Genomic DNA, 21,999 nt, shown 5'->3' on the forward strand with positions numbered 1-21,999 from the left:
GGCGTCCCCTGGGCAACGTCCTTGCATACGGCCAATTCTCTCACACCAGAAGTGACTTGCAGTTTCTCAAGTCGCTCCTGACACGACAAAAAAAACAAAAAACAAAAAAAACCCCCCAGAAGACCCTTTCATTGGCTGCCCCACGACTCTGGAACAACCTGCTGGTAGAGCTCCAACAGTTGAATCAGCTGTCAGAATTTAAGACAAAAGTGAAGACCTATGAAAAGACCTTGGGTCTCTTCCAGCAAGCCTACCTGGACAGTTTTAATGATGAATTGTAACCCTGTATGCATACTTTTTGTTTTGTGGAAATATGTTTTAATATGTGTATTTTATGGAGTGTTTTAAAATGACTTTGTGTTTGTTTATGTATTAGTAATGCAGTAACCCACCTCCAGCTGTGAGGAGAGGCAGGCAAGAAATAAAATTATTATTATTATTATTATTATTATTATTATTATTACTATAATTACTATTATTCTTATTTGATACACAACAAACAAGATCACTATGCTGGCTTTTGTATTCAATCACACCTCAGACATTTCCCAAGTGTTTAGGACAGTGTGATGTATCCGTGAATAATGTGTACAGATCCTAGTAGGGTTGTTGTTGTTATTGTTGTTGTTATTATATGACTGTTACCCCTTTAAGACTATCAAGAGGGGCATCAGTGTTCAAGACTTCCTTCCTCCTCCTCTTTCTTCACCACCATGTCCACCAGAGTCACACTGCCGTCCCTTCTTGTCCTTGCTCTTGGCTGGAAGAGCTGCAGAGAGTTGTACCAGTTGCTCTTCAAGCCTGATGCTTACAAACATCTGAATAAGCGCGCAGGCAAAGGGGACGCGCGTGGAATCTAAGAAGCGAGTTAGGAAGGAGGGAGAGAGAGAGTCACCAAGATCCCCCGAAGCTTGTGTGAACAAGAGCCTGCAGACCTGCTTGCCCCTTTCCTTTCTTCCTGGGCTGAGCATCACCGACTCCCCGCTTCCCTCCATCTCGGGGCGCCCTCCTGCCGCCCCTCCTCTCCGTGGGGTTGGGCTTGGCGCCTGGCGGAGCCCCTCTCCCCCTGGATGGGACGAGGCAGCTTCCCGAGGGCACCAGAAGCGCCCCTTCTTCTCAGCCTCGGAGCGCCGCCAACTTGGCCCCACGCGGGACCCGAAGTGTCTGGGCTGAGCCCTTGGGCACAGCTGGAGGGCGCAGGGGCGTGCTGCCCCCTCCCCTGCCTTTGGGCTCGACTCTCCCAAGGGTGAGTTGGGTGGTGCTCCCGTTGCCCTCTCCCCGCCACTTCCTCTCTTAGGCGCCTCGGAGCGGGCACGGAGCTCTTCCCAGCCACTTCCAAGCATGGAGGCAGAGACCTGGTCCGGGAAGCCCACCGTGTCGTGGCCGGGCGATGCAGGCAGTGCCAGCCCCAGCCCCGACGCCCTGCGGGTCCTGAACGGCAGCCGGGGGAAGGAGGAGGAGGAGGAGGAGACGTCGCCCCCCTTCCTGACCGACGCCTGGCTGGTGCCCGTCTTCTACGCCCTCATCATGCTGCTGGGGCTGGTGGGCAACGCGCTGGTCATCTATGTCATCAGCAAGCACCGCCAAATGCGGACGGCCACCAACTTCTACATCGGTGAGTGAGTGAATGCCGCCCTAGGCAGAGACTTGCCCAGCTTGGGAGTCGAGGTTGCTGTCCAAGGTGCTGAAGCCATTCGTGGGCTCGGATTCAGCACAACCGAGAGCTCCAGAAGAGATGGAGGGTCCCACTGAGGCAGAGCCTGCCCCAGGGCCAGCTGAGCTTCAGAGCCCAATCCTTCCCCCTCCTCTCTCTCTGAGCCAGGGTTCCTCAACCTTCCTAATGCCCTGACCCCTTAAGACAGTTCCTCATGTAGTGGTGACCCCCCACCATAGAATTATCTTCCTTGCTACTTCATAACTGTAATTTTGTTACTATTATGAAGCGTAATGTAAATATCTGATATGCAGGGTGCATTTTCGTTCACTCGACCAAATTTGGAAAAAATACCCGATACACCCTAATTTGAAGACTGGTAGGGTTGGGGGGGTTCATTTTGTCATTTAGGAGTTGTAGTTCCTGGGACATATAGTTCACCTACAATCAAAGAGCATTCTGAACTCCACCAATGATGGAAATGAGCCAAACTTTTCACATAGAACTCTCATGACCAACAGGAAATACTGGGCACAAATACTCAATATGCCCAAATGTGAACACTGGTGGAGTTTGGGGGAAATAGACCTTGACATTTGGGAGGTGTACTTGCTAGCATTTTTAGTTCACCTACAATCAATGAGCATTCTGAACCCCACCAATGATAGAATTGGGCCAAACTTCCCACACAGAACCCACATGCCTTGAAGGGAATCATTGGCATGAGCCTCCCTCCAGACTTGCATGCTCTCCCTTTCCTGAACATACACATCACGCTGCCATGCACTGAACATGTCTGCTCTCCCCTTGGCTGAGAGGCTGGCCAATCACAGCAGAGTAGGGCTTTTGGTGGGATGATTTGCCTCCTGTTTCCAAAAAGGAAGAGAAGGACAGGCAGAGAGATCTTCAGCCTTCTCTTCCAAAGCTGTTCCTAAGACCAGCAGGAATATATGTTTTCTGATGGTCTTTGGTGATCCCTCTGAAACCCCCTTCTGACTCCCCCCTCCCAGGGGTCCCAACCCCCAGGTTGAGAAATGCTGCTCTGAGCAGAAAGAGCCAGACTCCTTCTAGTACAGGCATGGGCAAACTTTGGCCCTCAAGGTGTTTTGGACTTCAACTCCCATAATTCCTAGCAGCCTACGGGAATTGAAGTCCAAAACACACGGAGGGATGAAGTTTACCCATGCCTGTACTAGAAGGATTTCTCAACCTGGGGGTCGGGACCCCTGGGGTGGTCACATCCCCACTCCCATCACCCTTTCCTCTAACCACATATTTAGCCTATAAATATGTGGTTAGAGCCTCTTTAACCAGGCACACAATTTCCTTAATTTCTGCACAATGTTTATATTGGCTTCCCATTGTCATCTCCAGTTTCTCATGTGGGGATATGAGAAAAGCCTCCCACATGATGGTAAAACATCTTAGCGTCTCCTGGACAACATCCTTGCAGACGGCCAATTCTCTCACACCAGAAGCTACCTGCAGTTTCTCAAGTCGCTCCTGACATTAAAAAAAATCTATTCAAGGGTATTAATTGGCCATTCACATTATACATGTCTTTAATTCTGTATAACTCTTTATTCCTCATTTCTTTCCACCTCTTTTGGTCAGTCTTTTTCCTGTATAGACACTCTAGAGGTTTCTATTTAGATATTTCTGCCATTTTTTGCATATCTTTAATGCTACCTTTCTAGGACCGTAAGTTTTTAAAAAAAATAATCTGTTAAATTATGTGTAAATACCCCGTAACTCCCTTGATCTTTGTTACCCTTGTTTTTTTAACCTAATCTATTTATCTCTCTTCTCACTCTTAATTTCTAGTAATGGCCCATGCCTGCTCTCACACCAATCTAAGGTTATTATGTTGCCCCAGGTTAATATAGTTCCCCAGTTTTGTCTACTGTCCTGGGTGCACTTATACTATAGAACGAGTGCAGTTTTGACACCACTTCAATTGCCCTAGCTCAATGCTATGGAATTGTGGGAGTTGTTGTTTGTTGAGGAACCAACACTCTTTGGCAGGAAAGGCTAAAGTGCCTCTAAAACTATACCTCTCAGAATTCCATAGGATTGAGCCAGAGCATTTAAAAGCAGTGTCAACCTGCATTGACTCTACAGTGAGACAAATTATGCCCATTAAGGGTAGTTGAACAGTTATTTAATATCCTCATAAACCCATGCTATTTCCCACAATTGTTACAAGTGATGGAAACAAAGGCACTGAAATCTAATGTGGCATTTATTAATGTCGACACATGGGTTATGATTTCCCTACATTATCTTCTTCCAGGCAGTCATGAATGAGTATGTGGGTTACTTTGAAACATTTTAATATGTGGGTTAGCTTGAAACATGTTAGCTGCATGTGGTATTTAATTACAGCAATTTTCTCCATGCCATTATATCCAATTGTTAGTTCTAACTAGAATCATTTCATTGAATTGACAAATCATAGCTAAGTGCTGACTTACCAAGTTCTCATTGACTGAGTTGCTGTAAGTTTTTTCGGGCTGTATGGCCATGTTCCAGAAGCATTCTGTTTCGCCTCCATCTATGGCAGGCATCCTCAGAGGCTGTGAGGCCTGTTGGAAACTTGGAAAATAAAGTTTATATATCTGTGAAATGTCCAAGGTGGGAGAAAGAGCTCTTGTCTGTTGGAGATAGGTGTGAATGTTTCAATTGGCCACCACAATTAGCATTTAATGGCCTAGCAGTTTTCAAGGTGTGGCTTCTTACTGCCTGTATGGGCCTCATTGACTGCATGGGCCTACAAGGACTGAACAAACAACCAACTGGATGTAGAACAAAGTGTGGCTGTTTGTATGTGTGTGTTTATAAATACACATTCTTCAAGGTATGTTTTCATCTCCAAAATACACCCTAATGATTTCATGAACAACCGATTAAAATAGCACCACCTCTTTGACAAGAAAAAGATTTGTTTTTTTACTTGGTGCCTTTATTACATCCCTCCCTGCTCACAATCGTTTTTTTCTTGATTCATGGTTTCATGGTGACTCTATCATGAGGGTTTCCGGTGCTGAGAGCATTTGAAGAGCAAAGTCAACAAGAATGACTCCGCATCTCATTCTTTACTGGTTTTGGCTGCACCAATATTTATTAATTCAATTGAAATCTTTTTCTACCTCCTGCTAAAAAGACCAACACCACTTATATTCCAAAAGAGAACCTTGGCTCATGGAGCACAGTAGACAGTTGTCACTCAGAGTTAGCCTAGGTTATCTGTACTGAGCTCATCTTCGTGTCTTTTGCAGCAAACCTGGCTACTACTGACATCATATTCTTAGTATGCTGTGTGCCCTTTACTGCCACGCTCTACCCTCTGCCCAGCTGGGTGTTCGGGGACTTCATGTGCAAATTTGTCAACTATTTGCAGCAGGTAAGCTGGGAAGTGAAGGAATTTGTATTGACATTCTTATCTATCTATCTATCTATCTATCTATCTATCTATCTATCTATCTACTCAATTTGTATCCTGCCTTTCTCTACCCTGAAGGGGACTCGAGGCAGCTTTACATATGGCAACTATTCAATGCCTTTGAACAACAAACAGTTAAAACACATTAAGTTAAAGATTTAAAATTAAAATTGTGTGTCAAGAATGAAATAGGATGTTAGGGATGTGACTGATATGCATTAGATGTATATATACTGCACATAAGTACACAGCTGTAAGAGAGTATTGGGTGATCTTGACTTAAATATGGTATTTTTTTCTGAGGGTGACATTAACAGCTTTTTGTGCTTATAAATACAAACTCCACTTTGTCTTTTCACCAGGTGACAGTACAGGCTACATGCATCACCCTTATGGCTATGAGTGTGGACCGCTGCTATGCCACGCTGTATCCACTGCAATCATTGCGTTATCGAACTCCACAGGTTGCCATGGCTGTCAGTATTGCTATTTGGATTGGTGAGTGGGGCAGCAATCTCAAAGAGAAGGTGGCTGACTGGCTTCCTGCGGAGGAGCCAGATGACTCCTAGCACTTCATCCACTGTAATTTCCCTTGGGTTGGTCTCAGACATCAACATCTAATGAAATATTATTTTTATCAGACTATATGGTTCACTTATTTATTATACTGAGCTATATTTCATCTTCCAACTTCTGGAGGGTCTGCTGCAGCAGCTTTGTGGTACCTCAAAGGCTGACAAAAATTTAATAGCATGAGCTTTAACAGCTATGGTCTGGACCACTTACTACAGGCTAGCCTAAAGTCTGTTGTGAAGTCAGAATGAAATGACATTGGAAAAATGTAGACTGTTGAAATTATATTAAAATGAAATATATGCAGAGTAAGCAGAATGATCATGGTTAAACCAGGATGATAGCAAAATGCAACATATACTGCAGGATAAAAATATATTCCTTTAGTTCAGTACAATCATCTTTCAATATTATTGCTGGATTTGGTTTGTTGTCCTGAGTTCACTCCTAATTTTCTCAGATGATATTAAAACATATTTATTTTAACATGAATCCACATTGTTGAATTAATGCAGTTTGACACTACCTTGGCTGCTATAGCTCCATGGTATGGAGTTATTGGAGTTGCAGCTTCACAAGATCTTTAGGCTTCTTTGTAAGAGTACCCATGCCTCATCAAATTACAAACCTCAGGATTCAATAGCATTGAGCCATGGCAGTTAAGAAAGAGTCAAACTGCATTAATTCAGCAGTGTAGATCCACTCTCAGCCTCTTCTCACTCATCCACTACACTGGAATGCAATAATAATAATAATAATAATAATAATAATAATAATAATAATAATAATAATAATAATTTATTTATATACCACTCCATCTCCCCGAGGGGACTTAGAGCGGTTCCCAAGTAATATCACAAAACATACAGAGTAAAAACAACATAACCATAAGATTAACAAACAAAACATAAGCATAACATTTGTCGCCATAACACACATATATTAAAAGTAATCCTGCATGTTCAAGGCAATTAAAAATTTAAAAGGCTGGGCCAAGATTTGTGCAAGCCCAAAAATTCTAGGGGCCCCGGGAATTGAGTGCAATGATATGGCAGGTAACAATAATATTAGGCACGGGTCTGTGGCTGTTCATTCTGGGGCCGATTAGAAGAAAGAATCTGGGTAACTGATAGGAAGAATAAGGCAGTATTAGACAATGTGTAGGGCTGAGTTAGAACTGGTCATTTTCAAAGGCTTGTTGAAACCACCAGGTCTTCAAGCTCTTACAAAAGGAGGGAAGGGATGGGGCCTGTCTTATTTCCCTTGGAAGGGCGTTCCAGAGACCGGGGGGCCACCACTGAGAAGACCCTCTCTCTCATCCCCACCAACTGCGCTTGAGACGATAGTGGGACCGAGAGGAGGGCCTCCCCAGAAGATCTTCGAGCTCGCGCTGGTTCATAGGAGATGTGATCTCAGAGATAGGCGGGGCCCAAACTGTTTAGTGCTTTTTAGAATAGATAAGTGTTTGATCTGCCTGAGTCCCTGGAGTCAATCTGTTCTCTTGGCAATCTAGAGGCAAAGCCTTCACTTGGCACCCCACCGGCTTCCTTGTCAGACTCCAGGACAATACTATGTCCCACCAGCATTGCAGCCTTCTCTTTCCCCAAAGGTCCTGAGTCCATAAGAGCAACTGGTTGCTCATGAGCTTGGTTTTGAACAGATGTTTAAACTGCAATTTCTACTACCACTCAGATCTTTCCCAAGATTCCTAAGGAGCACGTCTTTAAACAAAATATCTAATCTAAACAGTGCTCGTTTTGGAGGAAGGAGAAGAGATCAAGAAGAGGAGTTAAACATTGCACAGGTCTCCTCTCAGTTCCCATGTCTGTGGACCCAAGAATAATAACATTTGAACAGAGCTAGGGAGATGTTTTAACATGTGCAAAGTTATTTCTGATTTGCAAACACTGTGATGATGCAGCATAGATTATTCTTGCAATTTTGCAAGATTGCAAGAATAATCTATCATATTGATGACTGCAGTACCTCACTAGACTATAATGATGATATCTATGATCACAGGTTCCTTCATTCTTTCATTACCTATGGCTGTGTATCATCGCACCGAAGTTGGCTACTGGTATGGTTTGCGGACCTACTGCATTGAGGCCTTCACCAGCAAGAGCCAAGAGCGCTGCTTCATTCTATATACTTTCCTGGCTGTTTATCTGTTGCCCCTGCTGACAATCTGCCTCTGCTACACCATCATACTCAAGCGCATTGGGAGACCTGTGGTGGAACCTGTGGACCACGATTACCAGGTAAAGTAGTGGACAAAAATGAAAGGGTAACTGTTTTTTTATATTGTTGTGCCTTGGTAATACCAACAACAGTTACAGCAACAGCTCCATTCTCCCTTCCAAACTCTGGCAGACTTTCAGGTCAGATAATTTAAAAAATAGTATCTCAGAAATTTATACCACTCCCTTAAAATACGTGGTTCTGACATCACTTTCCCCAAATATGACCTACACATTACATAAAGCAGTTGAAATTCAGTTGGCAAGGTGTGTAGCAATAGAATGTAGCAATAGATTGCATAGCAATAGAAGTGTTTGTGTTAAAGGTCATAATCTGTGGCAATCTAATTGCCATTGTGATTTGCAATATAATTAGAAATAAATATTAATATTAATCAGACACTATGTCTGAAGTTAAATTATTTTGACTTCATGAACTACAAGCAATGTGTTAGTATTTAGTAAACACTTATTTTGTATTCTTGCCTCTTTAAGAAAAGAGGTTTTTCCCCACATCTCCCTCTCTCCTTCTCTTTTTATCTTTCATAAGGTCTAGAAACTTACAAAATATCAAAGCTGAGGTTTTCAGTGTGACCCACTCCTTGCTTCCACATTCCTTGCTTGCCAGGACAGGTACTCAAGGCTAATGTTTCACCAGTTACTTGAATTTGGTTATTGCCTGGCAATTTCAATGGTCTTATTCATGTGTCTCAAATTGTTTCTCTTGTCCACTAGATCACAAAATGAGTGGATTCTATTGCTATGTAAACACAACCCTCTTAAATCCAAATGCCCTGCCTGTTTTTTTTTCTCTTTAATCTCAGCAGGTGCAACATTTGTCCGAGCGCTCAGCTGCCATGAGAGCCAGGATTTCCAAGATGGTCGTGGTGATTGTGTTGCTGTTCACAATTTGCTGGGGTCCTATCCAGTTCTACTTGCTCTTTCAGGGCTTCTATCTTCATTTCCAGGCCAACTATGAGACCTATAAGATCAAGACATGGGCCAATTGCATGTCATATGCCAACTCTTCCCTCAACCCCATTGTCTACGCTTTCATGGGAGATAGTTTCCGCAAGTCTTTCAAGAAAGCTTTTCCTTTCCTGTTTCGTCAGCGTATTCAGGACAATGGTGGGCATTCAGGCTCCCACAATGCAGAAATGAAATTTGTCACTGAACAGACCTAACACATTGTATGATGAAGAATTCTTGTTGGTTTGGACTGCCCAAGGATGCTAAGAGTTGTGTGATAAATCAAAATGGTTGCAGAATTCCTAATGGGCTGCAAAGAGTTAATGGGGCTATATCTATACACCTGCGAGCAGAATTTGAAAGACTCCATTGCAGATGTATTCAGTGATAGTGTCTACAGACTCCATGACTGATGATTTTTAAATTTAATTTTAACATTAAATCCTCAGGAGTTTGAGATTAAATGGTGGGAGAGCCCTGCCTCTACTTTTATGCTTGGGGTCAACACAGAATGCAACTCTATTACCCTGAGGGGAAAATGAGGCTAAATTGTAGACCATTCTTTGAGGGTATTTATAGAATACCTGTATTAGATCTGGGAATTGTGGTCCACCAGAGATTGTTGGGCTGTTGCTCCCAGTATTTTCCACCACTGGTTGTGCTGAGATTTCTGGTAGTTGAAGTTCAACAAACTCTGAAAGATTGCATACTTCCTAACCATATCCTGGATTTATGAATGTATTTTCCAAATTGGATCCAAACCCAACTGACTCTAACTAAAACTCTCAGTTAAACTATGGAGTCTTTCTTTTCCTTTCACACTGGACATTCCCTAAATCAGATTGTGTGTGCAAGTTATGTGTATTAGCTAAACTAATACCCGCAATGAGAGTTTTGTACTTTCATGTTAGGATTTTTTCTTAAGGATGACTAGTACTAAGAATTACTGGCAATGAAAGTCCACTTTTGGAAAACTCTACCTCCATTTATCTAATTGAATCCATTTTTAAAACTCACAACTCCAATTAGTTTTCAACAAAGTGTACATAACCCTATGGCATTTTTGCATGGTTACAAAACACCAATTGCCACTAGTCCAGCATTCTGTTGACAAAGGGGTACATGCTATGCTAAATGTGCTGTAAAGCATACTGTTTTCTTGTTTCCTCTCACATGATGCATAGAATCACCCAAACATGAGATAATTTTTATGATTTCATGTCATCACCAGCAACGTTGCTTTTGCACAATAAAAACAACCAATTAAATTTGTTTTGGCCACAGTTGCTTCTTTCTGTGATTCCCTGCTTCCTTTGTTCTCCTCACATACTGATGATGTTCTGGCCTCATTCACAAAGTCCAGCCCACCTTGGCCACATTTGGGGCACATTTTCTGGCCATGTTGACCAGATTATGTGGGATTATGTGAATAGCAAGTGCTCTGTGAGGCCCCCGGTGGTGCAGTGGGTTAAAGCACTGAGCTGCTGAGCTTGTTGATCGAAAGGTCGCAGGTTCGATTCCGGGGAGCGGCGTGAACTTCCACTGTCAGCCCTAGCTTCTGCCAACCTAGCAGTTCGAAAACATGCAAATGTGAGTAGATCAATAGGTACCGCTCCAGCGGGAAGGTAACGGCCCTCCATGCAGTCATGCCGGCCACATGACCTTGGAGGTGTCTACGGACAATGCTGGCTCTTCGGCTTAGAAATGGAGATGAGCACCACACCCCAGAGTCAGACATGACTGGACTTAATGTCAGGGGACTACCTTTACCTTTACCTAAGTGCTCTGTATCATGTGCGCCATCTGCTGGTTCTTCCCAGCTGATTCTTCTCTCTGTGTGTCCCCCTTTCCTCCCCACTCTCCTCTGGACATTCCCAATCCTGGCAAGAAAGGTCGTTGCCAATTAAGGACACTTCCCACGGCTATCTATGGAAGACAAGAAAGCTGCATCAACTACACATGAATGTGTGTTTGCAAGGGTGTATGATCAGGCATAAGAGATGGTGTGTTTCTCAAGGCGACATACAGCTTGGATATGATAATGATGCACAGGGCAGTGTTTACACTGGCAGACCCACAGGATCAGAACTGAAACAACTGCAAGAGTGTGTGGGAGACTAGAGACCACATATTGTGGGAACAAGGGGTCCATTTCTGATAGATAAGATGGATAGCAACAATAGTTAAGGATGAATCAAAACAGTACACTTTTTTAAAGGAAGTATTCATGATCAAAAGAGGTATGGATGAGTATCTGTGCATAGCTTTCCTTGCTGTGACCAGCCAGATGCCCATGGAAAACTCAAAAATAAAGTACAGGCAAAATAGCACCTTCTGTCCATGATTCCTAGCAATTGTTATTAGGGCTCATGCACCTCTGTTCTTTGGATACAGCCGTCTTGCCTTTGATTTTGATGGATGTTTCACTTTTATGTTAACTGTGAACATGAGAAAGGCAGGAAACAAGAAAGAACAAGATGGACATTTCTCTGTATTGTTGTGAGGAACCACAAATAGGTTGAGCCAAGAGCAGAGGTTACAGTTCTGCTATACAAAATTTTGAAGAGCTACATTTTCTGAAGCTTTGACCTATTATGTTGGTCCAGATTTGTACAAAATTTCATTTTGTGTTCTCAAGAGCCATCTGCTGGTTGATATCTGAGGTTGTAATCCTGTGCCTGCTTCTGTGGGAACATAGTGAGACTTCAGAGTAAACAATCACACATTAACAATAGACTACAGGAGTCTATTGCATACCATGCAGTTGTGGGCAAGATCACCAAATGCATGAAAGGTACTGCAGACTACTTCAGTTAGAAAAATCAGCCATAGCCGAACACACAATAAACCAAGCTGGGCACAAAATATTATTTGAAAATGCAGAAATTCTGGACCACTTTGACAACCACGTTGTCAAACTACACAGAGAAGCCACTGAAATCCACAAGCACATGGAGAAAGTCCGTCGATGAACCCACACGTTCACTCCGGTCATCTGGAGAGGCCCTGCTCGTGATCCCGCCTGTGTCGCAAGCACGCTTGGTGGGGACTCGAGACAGGGCCTTTTCTGTGGTGGCACCCCCGACTCTGGAACGCCCTCCCAAAAGATCTTCGACAGGCCCCTTCACTGGCAGTCTTCAGAAAGAACTTGAAGACCTGGCTGCTCCGATGTGCCTTTTCAGATTAGGAACCCCAATACCAAGCCCTAGAAGCACTTTAGTAACTAAGACCACTGCACACCGCACACTGCACTTACTTTATAATCCTACATACCTCCTGCCACATCAGCACTTTTAATCTTGTACCCATTACTCTGGCCTGGCCCAGTTTTATAGTGTCTTGACGTCTCGATGTATTGTTATTGCTGTTGTTTATTCTGCTTAACTGTTTTTAATTTGCTCTAGGTATTGTATTGTTGTATTGTGTTTTGAGGCCTTGACCTATGTAAGCCGCAATGAGTCCTTCGGGAGATGCTAGTGGGGTACAAATAAAGTAATAATAATAATAATAATAATAATAATAATAATAATAATAATGGACAATTTCAACAGAAAGGAAGAAACCATGAAAATTAACAAAATCTGGCTGCCCCCAGGCAGCAAGCAATCAAGGGCTAATGAATACCACCCACACAAAGAATGCCTCCAGGCAATAAACACTCCAAGGGAACAAAGGCCTGGCTGCTTCCAGGCAGATGCCCTCACTATGTGATTGGGTCTAACCCAAGCATTTGGAAATCAGGCTTGCTAACTGCACCCTTCACACTTGATTAATAGACATTGGTTCTTTCTCCCACCCTTAACACGGCACATATATGTATGTGTATGTATATGTGTGTGTGTGTGTATTCCACTTGATTTACCACCATCAGATCCTCTGAAGATGCCAGCCACAGATGCAGGTGAAACACCAGGAGAAAGTGCTGCCATACAACCCAGAAACCACACAACACTTCACACATTAACAATATTTACATGCAGTGCTTCTGAGCTGTACGAAAAGGGCCCTGACAGTAACTCACAAAAGGAAACTGCTTACAAATGCTGCACACTTACAAATGAATTGTATTAAAATGTTAATTTGTTAGCTTAGAATGGCACTAAAATCCCTGTCATCTGAATGACAAGATGCACAATACTATTTTTAAAAAGCTACAGTGGTTTCTGGTTGTCATACATGAGTTCCCTAATTTTGTATTTTCTTTTTAGTGAGATGTGTTTTGTGGTTAGTCATTGGAAACTCAGCACAGTCTTGCTTTGTAAATCTAGTTGTTGAGGCACACAGCTCTGAAGAGGGTTTTTTTTGGGGGGGGGGGGGTGAGAATGTATTGCCCTTTTTGCTTAGTTTGAACCAGATGTGGGCTTAAGCTTACATCACAGCAACAAGATGCATCCACATATATATCCAAAACAGAATTGTTATTGTTGTTTTGGTCTGTTTATTAGCCATTTAGTTCAAGGACTTATTTTCACAAGATATAGTTCAAAGTTACTCATGAGCCTTCATTCTGGAATAGGAATTTGGACCATTGTCTCATTTTTAGACACTTTAACCAGTGTACCACGTGAAAACTTCATGCAATTCTTTCCTTCTCCCCATTTCTTGCTGACCATATTCTCTGTTCATATACCAGTTGAAGCTTTTGTAAGATTATTTCTGAGTTCCTGTCCTAACCACAGAGTTATAGCATGGTGTGGTTTCCAAGGGCATCATGTGGCCAAACTAAGGAGGGAACAGAACTTTCCTTCTCTATTTCAAATCCCCTTTGATTATTTGTCAGAAGCAGCTATACACATGCTATTATGAGTAAAAATGAAATAATTAGGTCAATATCATGTTACATTGTTATAGTACGGAAATCGAACTCCAAGTTATGAAATATATATGAATTATATGAATTGTGAGACACCAATGAACTGTGAGATGTCAATCCATTGGAACCTATGGCAGGTGTGCACATCTTTGTTCTACAGTAACCTTCCATAAATTACTTTGGAATGTTGCCCAACACACCACAGACCCCAGAAAACATTCCCTCAAATATCCATAATCCACTCACAATGGACTGGGAGAAGGGAGGGAAAATACAAAATGAACTTGCATGAGAACCTTCTTCCTATTTTCACCTGATATGAATTGGGAATGTCTCTTGTCCATGCCCTAAGCCAGATCCATGCTCTTCAACACCCATTAAAATAATCATCACTCTAAAGCAGGGGTCCTCAAACTAAGGCCCGAGGGCTGGATATGGCCCTCCAAGGTCATTTACCCATCCCTCACTCAGGGTCAACCTAAGTCTGAAATGACTTGAAAGAACACAACAACAACAACAACAATCCTTTCTCATCAGCCAAAAGCAGGCCCACACTTCCCATTGAAATACTAATACGTTTATATTTGTTAAAATTGTTCTTTGTTTTCATTATTGTATTGTTTTAAGTGGTTTTTGCATGCAAAGAAGTATGTGCAGCGTGCATAGGAATTCATTCATGCTTTTTTCAAATTATAATCCGGCCCTCCAACAGTTTGAGGGACTGTGACCTGGCCCTCTGTTTAAAAGGTTTGAGGACCCCTGCTCTAAAGCATCCATTATATATTTGGACCTGCACTATTATTTTCACCAGAGCCTGGACATTAAGCCCATCAACTATCACCACACCACATTCCTTTCCTGAGGAGCTGTAATAGATATGTATAAATATTTTACCGGATGTCATAAGGAAGAGGGAGCAGCCTTGTTTTCTACTCCCCTGGAGACTAGCACTCAGAGCAACGGGTTCAAATTACAGGAAAGGGGATTCCACCTGAATATTAGAAAGAACTTCCTGACAGTATGAGCTGTTCAGCAGTGGAACTCTCTGTCTCAGAGTGTGGTGGAATCTCCTTCCTTGGAAGCTTTTAAATAGAGCCTGGGTGGTCATCTGTCAGGGGTACTTTGATTGTGCTTTTCCTGCATGGCAGGACTAGATGGCCCATGCCGTCTCTAAAAGTCTATTATTCCAATTGTGTCAAATTCAGAGGCAGATCAAGAAATGGGCAGACACTTCAAAAGGAGCCGATGACAGTTGAGTTTCCCACCACGGTGGAGACCAACCAGCAATGATGAAAAGGGAATCCCTGGTTAACCAGGAAGCACATCCTAACCACCAATTTCGGAACCAATCAGGAGCTAGCATGGCTATCTTGAATAGTGGTCAAATACAATAAATATATTCTGTGTTCATAATTGCAGTATGTCTGTACTTTGGAGTGCTTTTTCTGTTAACGTCCTCTTTGGCCATTGAGAATAAACCTCTGAATTTTTCTTCATGCTGTTTGTCTCATTTGGCCTCCTGGGTAGCTTGACACATCGAGCCCCTGAACCCATGCTCCCTTGGAACCTGAAATTACATAACATGATCATTCCACAGCATCCTGGGGTTTGTAGTTCTGGGGTTTGTAATTCTGGGGTTTGTAGTTGGACAGTTTCTGGCTGAGAATTTGAAATGTCCCCCAAAGTACAAATCTTAGGATTCTATAGGAGGTAACCATAGTGGTTGAAGTAGAATTAACAAATGCTACAACCATGCATGATACCTACTCTGGAAATATATTCCTTCTCTTTAAGAGCATGCTGCAACCCTATTGAAAAATCTTGCCCTTCTATTGAAGTTTCATCCATGACATACAGTTAGCTTTTCAAATGGCACACTTGTTGATTTAACAATAAGCATTTACTTAAACTGTCTGTCAGTATCACTCTTCTGCCATTGGACAGAAGAGCTACAATTAGCAAGTTAGGACCACAGTTTCCAAGGCAACAAAATGAGGACAACATTCAGGAATAATACCAACCTCTTCTAACAACAAGGGAACTCTTTCAGGAACTCGGAGGTGCCAAGGCAGAAGTGCCTATGACTAAAAAGTGTGCAGGACCTTCAGAAAAGACAGCCATCCTTAGCTTTATGCAGGTTAACAAAAAATCTGCTTAACTTAAACATGAACAAACAATGTTGTAACCCACCACAATTCTCACTTCCTTAATACTAATTACGCAACATAATTGATGGTGGTAGTGGAGGGACCTCTGCCTCAAATATAAAAGAGTTTTTGTTCCTATGCATGCTAAGTTAGGTTTTTTTGTCATGTGAATATGTGACACCACTTCCTGAAAAAAAGGGGGGGGGCATTGTGGAGGCAGCACTATAAGATTTAGTTCCCCTTGAAAGGAGAGCATTTGGCATTTACAATGCTTTTAATAGTTGGGTTATTGATATGATAAGAATAGTCATCTTCTTCAGTGTTCCAAATAGCCAAGATCCATTCCATATCATACACACACACACACACACACACCGACTTCTTTTTCTGTCCCCTCCCCTCCACAAGAGACAATCAGTAGTCTCTGGCAACTGAGCATACTCAGTCCTCATTGGTATAATTCTGCTGTGCTTTATTTGTTTCTTTGCTTTGTTCTTGTATTGTTTTCCCTTAACATTTGGAACATTTCTCCAAAGTTGGGGTTCCTTCAAGTATGCTGGTGCCTTTCTCTTATTTCTTGGTGGCCCTGCTGGGACTAGTATTCTACTGCCATTTAACGGCTTAGTATGAGAATAAGTGATACAAGCAGTTTTTTTGGGATGTGCTGTATATACTCACAGGCCTGTAGCGAGGAGGGGGGGGGGTTAGGGGTTCAACCCCCCCCCCCAAATGTTTCAGATTTTTTTAAAAAAAAACCTGGTTTACTCATGAATTTTAACTGGTTAACCAAATCCCCATGCTAGGTCTATGAGATGCAAAAAATTAAGAGTCCCTCCAGAACTGCAAGCACTATCTCAAGCCAATATCGACAATTTATTCACACTGTCATTACTTGCAGCAATAGCCGATGTAGCAAAGCAACCAAGTTGGGGGGGGGGGGTGTTGAATGCTCTCATTAAGGAGGCCAGACTTGGTGGAGGTGGTTGCCCCCTGCTGTGCTCTTTGCTTCAGCGTGAGCTAGGAGGCAGGTTTCAACCACTCACCCACCCACCCCCGCGAAATTTTCAAACCCCCCCCCCCCGAAATTTTCAACCCCTCCCGAATTTTTTTTCTGGCTATGGCCCTGTATATTCATGTATGAGTTGATCTCAAGTACAAGTCGAGGACAGATTTTGAAGCCACAATTATGGATTTTGATATGACTACAAGATTGTTCCACAGAGAGATGAAAACACGCAGGGAACTAACTCAGGTAGCCAGCCAGCCCTTGCTATCGCTTTTATTTTCCCATCCAGGTATTCAAAAAAGACAGAACTAGTGCCACAGTAGAAAGGGTCAGTGCTTCCTTTAAGTTTTCTCAGGATGGACTAAGGTCTCCTAGGATGGCCACAGTAGCACAGAGATTAATGCTGCTAGCTGCAGATAAGGCTGCTGACCGGAGGGCCAACAGTTCGAAACCACGAGTCAGGGTGAGCTCCTGATTGTCAGTCCTAGCATCTGCCTACCTAGCAGTTCAAAAACATGCAATGTGAGTAGATCAATAGGTACCACCTCATTGGGAAGGTTAAAGGGTGCCCCATGCAGACATGCCAGCAAAAAATCAGAGATGCAGGCTCCTTCAGCATAGAAAATGGAACAAGAGCACCACCCCATGGCCGGAAGTCGAGCATCGCCTTCAAACACCGGAGATGGGAAAAGTGGAAGGCCTTTACCTTATCTGTGCATTGTATGTTGTTGTTCATGTAAAAATGCATTGAATGTTTGCCTTATATGTGTACTGTAATCCGGTCTGAATCCCTCCGGGGAAATAAAGCAGAATATAAATGAAGTCTATTATTATTATTATTATTATTATTATTATTATTATTATTATTATTGTCTTTCACCACATTGCTCTGAGGAGATGGTTCTTTTTTATAGGTACAGTACAAACATTGGCCCATGGGTAAGTTGACTCAGACTTTTGGGGTTTTAGTTGTTTTTCCTAAAATGTCTAGACTTATACATGAGCATGTAGCGTAAAGAAGTATCCCATTCACAGGCAACTAGAAGAACTTAAAGAGTTCTCTTCTGAAGAATGGACCTTCTACCTAACAATTTCCTATGAAGAGATGCTCCTATCTTTAGGAATCAGGTTTCTTTTTCTGCTGTAGTTCTGTCTCATTCAACCTTCATTCCTCTGATGTCATGTATTTCTAGCCTCATATCTACTGCCAATTTTCATTCTCCTCATACACAACATGTAGGACTGGTTTCTGGTTTAATAAAGACATCTGCTCCCAAGACAGAATAATTACTAAATAAAGGTTAAAGATGTTCTCCGTGAACTGTGAAGTGCTCAAAATCTAATCATTATTACAGTTACCGTATGAATTTGAAACTCATACTTTCTAATTAATGGCAGTTGATGTTTTCATTAGAAAATTGGCCCAATCTGAAGGAAGGTCAAATTACATGGATATGAGAGTTCTCCCTCTGTTTAATTTTCCTCTGTAAAAAAAATTGCAACAGTCTTCACTGAGAGTTTAGGATAATGGAAGAGGGAGTGATTCAATACTGATTTCTTAATTAAACCAAGGATGGGAATCCTATGACCCTGGATCTTGGGCTGCAGTCTCAGCAGTCCCGGTGAGCATAGTTAGTAGTGAAGGATGTTGGGAGCAGCAATACAACTACTTTTTTTTATTCTGTGTATTTCAAAAGTGTTAGGAACAGAATGTAGTGTTATAAACTTACTCAAACTACAGCCAGCCCTCCACATTTGCAGGGGTTAGGGGCACAGGACCTCTATGACAGTGAAAAACCATGAATAAGGAAATTCATGTGAGAGAACTCTTCTCTAGGAATTTCTAAGTCTTCCAGCATGCCTTTATGGCCTCATCTACATCGCACTATAATGTGGTGTATGGGCTGCATTATCATGAAGCATCCAAATGATACCTCGTGATAATGTATTGTTGAAGGCTTTCATGGCTGGAGCCACTGGTTTGTTGTAGGTTTTTCAGGCTGTATGGCCATGTTCTAGAAGCATTCTCTCCTGACGTTTCACCTGCATCTATGGCAGGCATTCTCAGAGGTTGTGAGGTTTGTTGGAAACTAGTAAAATTGGGTTGATATATCTGTGAAAGGTCCAGGGTGGGAGAAAGAACTCTTGTCTGTTGAAACATTTACACGTAGCTCCAACAGACAAGAGTTCTTTCTTCCACCCTGGACTTTCCACAGATATATAAACCCAATTTTCCTAGTTTCCAACAGATATCACAACCTCTGAGGAGGTTCCATTCCCTCTCAATGATGCACAGAACTCTGAAGGGGGAATTCCTCCCTCCCATTTCCAGAACTCCATTGCATCACTTAGATAGGACACAGTGCCCTCAGAAGCCTGCATGAAGGAGGCTTCTTTTACCTTTTAAATGGGGAAATGGGATCCAGGTAGGGGAGGGAGTTGGGTGGTCATGCCCATTTATGCCAACACCAGTTCAGCACAAGTGGGTGTCTGGCTACCCCCTTGCCAAAATGACAGGGTTTGGGCTCCTGTGTGGCCCCAAAATTTGCATGAAATAGGGCTAGTGTAGTAGGACTCTACTGGAAGCCCACCATGGAATCACACTAGATCACCCAGAGAACATTTTAATCTAAATGTGAATAATCAAATTAGCAAAAGTCAAAAAAGCAAATGTGGAAGGATGGCTGTACTTTCCAGCATATTCATCAGTACCAGCATTACCATATATAGTGCTATATAGGTGTGGGTATGTGTGTTATATCATTTGTCCTACTTCTTTTATATTTGAGGAAGGGCATTATTGGTCACATTTCCATCTTTTAAAACATGGATTTTGGAATAATCCAGTTGCACTCTGCATTTGGCGATGACTGTATCAGAGTCAAAAATTGAACAATTTTCTCCTCTACTTTAGCTTCCATTAATATTTCACCTTGCTCTTTGAACCATAGGGAGATTTGCTCTCATCTTTCTCTTATTACTGATGGTTTGCTATCCTTTCTAACACCCCTTTCTATTTCAAATTCAATTTCAGAATTGTCTTTTTGGCCTTTTGTTCTCCTTCTCTTGTTACAGGCTTCCACCATTTATAGCATCTTTAATTATATATCATCCCCCTTTTGTGTTTTTAATGGATATTTTCTCATTTAATTTTCAGGTCTTGCTTTTTTAACTTGCCTCATGGCTGAAACCATTCTTTTTTTCTTTCTTTCTTTCTTTACTTTTTAAAAGCTGATTAACAAACAACCTCTTTCTGCCCCTGTCTTGTTCCTATAGGCAGGAAGTGAATGGAGTGATAGGCTGTGGCAGAGAAAAGAAGATACAAGTGAATCAATCCAGATCATACATGAGTATGATGCTGAAGGGAAGCACAGTAGTAAAGTCTCAGCCTTTCCAAAATCCTTCAGGGGGTACTAGTCACAAGCTACTTTTGCACTTTGAACTCAGTTTGCACCAGCTAAAACAAATTTGGACAAAGAAAATGGGAAGAGAAGAGAAAAAAATGACTCTTTCAAAGCAGCTGAACAACTGGGACAGCAGAGGATTAATTGGAACTGTCTCTGCCAAATCAGGGCAGATGGCACATATGTAAATGGTTGACTATTTGCCAACATCAAATGAAAGAAAATAAAGAGCACACATGATTTTCCTAATACAGACCAAATAGGCAAGTGAGGAAGAAAGATTGCTAAACTGGTTCTGTAGCACCACAGGCACTCCCAACATCATTAGTCATAATATTAGCCAGCACATACCTAAATCAATATAGTATCAAAAACCACAGTGGTTTTCAGGAACCATCACAAATGTGGACTGGAAAATGCTGGGATTTTAAAGAACTAGCATGAAGACAAGAGAATGTCAACTCTGCCATGTGCCGCATGGGATGAGTCAGCTGCTGCAGTAATGGGTAAAAACAGAAGTGTTGATTATGTCCAGGTGAGATGGTTTGCTCATCTAGTCCAGTCCCAGATCTAGTCCAGATTGGCAGCTGCTGTGCTGAGTTTCAAGCAGAAAATAGCTAACCAAGTCTTGCACTCCATAGACAGATGCTTAGGCATCTTCTACATGTGAAAAAAAAAAACTCAGCCACTGAACTGCCACCCCACACAGACAAATAATAGGTTAACCATTACCCATGAGAGTACGGGTGTTATTCACCATGAAAACACACACTTTATCACAGGTGGTAAATTATTTTTCCCCTCCCGTCTCTCCCCCAGTTCATAATACATTGTAAAAATATAGCTCTGTCAAATCTCTTACCATTGTAAGTGAAGGAACAAAATTAGGGTCTTTCTGGTCATTTTAGACAGCCTGGATACACACTGAGCTACTTTTATGGAAGATGTTCAGATTTTAGGCAACTTCTTCTTAGTAACTGTGTAGATATTGGAATAAATCATGTGTTATACATTCTAGAATAAAGACACTGAAACATATGGGAATCAAGTTAGATATTAGTTTTATTCAACACTAACCATCCCCTGCCATGTGTTGCTGAGGCCCAGTATGGTGATCTGGAAAATAATGAGAAAGTTGTTTTTTTTTTTTTGAGTGATGGTCACTCCTTGGGTTAGTAGGTGTCTTGTGGCCAAATTTGGTGGCAATTAGTCCAGCGGTTTTTGAGTTATAATGTCACTCAAAATGAACAGAGCATTCATATATATATAGACTAGCCGTCCCCTGCCACGTGTTGCTGTGGCCCAGTCTGTGTATATGTGCATTGTGTGTATATATGTGTGTTTGTGTATTTGCGTATATACATGTGTTTGAGTATATATGTGTGGTTTTGAGCATGTGTTGTAATGTTTTGTTTTTTTTTTTGCTTTTTAAGTCTCTTCTGCTGTGTTTTTCAGAGTTTTTATGAGTGATGATCACTTGTTGGCCTGATACATGTATTGTGTCCAAATTTGGTGTCAATTCCCCCAGTGGTTTTTGAGTTCTGTTAATCTCACAAACGAACATTACATTTTTATTTATATAGATTTGCCCATAAATAAAACAAGTCACATTTTAAAAAAAATTGTGTACTGCTCATAAAGACTCTGAGACTCCTTCCCTAACATAAAAATACTTTTCTATCTGGTTACTAATTTTGTGGTTTGTGCCTCCTGCCTAATGTATATTTTATTGAACCTGTCAATGAAACCTT

General features: G+C 41.9%; 1 protein-coding gene across 2 annotated transcripts; it reads left to right on the forward strand.

Annotated features, from left to right (window-relative positions):
* The first annotated feature begins 1,039 nt into the window (after positions 1–1,039).
* Positions 1,040–10,129, forward strand: LOC132766620 (G-protein coupled receptor 54-like). 2 transcript variants are annotated; one of them, XM_060760959.2, is made up of 5 exons: positions 1,040–1,615; positions 4,933–5,057; positions 5,459–5,594; positions 7,692–7,930; positions 8,734–10,129. In XM_060760959.2, exons 1-5 carry the CDS (start codon positions 1,342–1,344, stop codon positions 9,091–9,093), a joined length of 1,134 nt encoding a protein of 377 aa, XP_060616942.2. In that variant the 5' UTR covers positions 1,040–1,341; the 3' UTR covers positions 9,094–10,129. The 2 variants fall into 2 exon arrangements, with proteins under 2 accessions (XP_060616942.2, XP_060616943.2); XM_060760960.2 differs by having other exon boundaries at positions 8,737–10,129.
* The last annotated feature ends 11,870 nt before the right edge of the window (positions 10,130–21,999 follow it).

Source organism: Anolis sagrei, chromosome 2, assembly GCF_037176765.1.
Source record: "Anolis sagrei isolate rAnoSag1 chromosome 2, rAnoSag1.mat, whole genome shotgun sequence".
NCBI classification, from domain to species: Eukaryota; Metazoa; Chordata; class Lepidosauria; order Squamata; family Dactyloidae; genus Anolis; species Anolis sagrei.

What these genes read in the sequence shown, in the direction of transcription:
- LOC132766620 (XM_060760959.2), top strand. Translation starts at nt 1,342, where the DNA reads ATGGAGGCAGAGACCTGGTCCGGGAAGCCCACCGTGTCGTGGCCGGGC. An exon ending in GGCCACCAACTTCTACATCG is followed by an intron (nt 1,616 to 4,932) that starts GTGAGTGAGTGA and finishes TGTCTTTTGCAG; the next exon opens with CAAACCTGGCTACTACTGAC. An exon ending in TTGTCAACTATTTGCAGCAG is followed by an intron (nt 5,058 to 5,458) that starts GTAAGCTGGGAA and finishes TCTTTTCACCAG; the next exon opens with GTGACAGTACAGGCTACATG.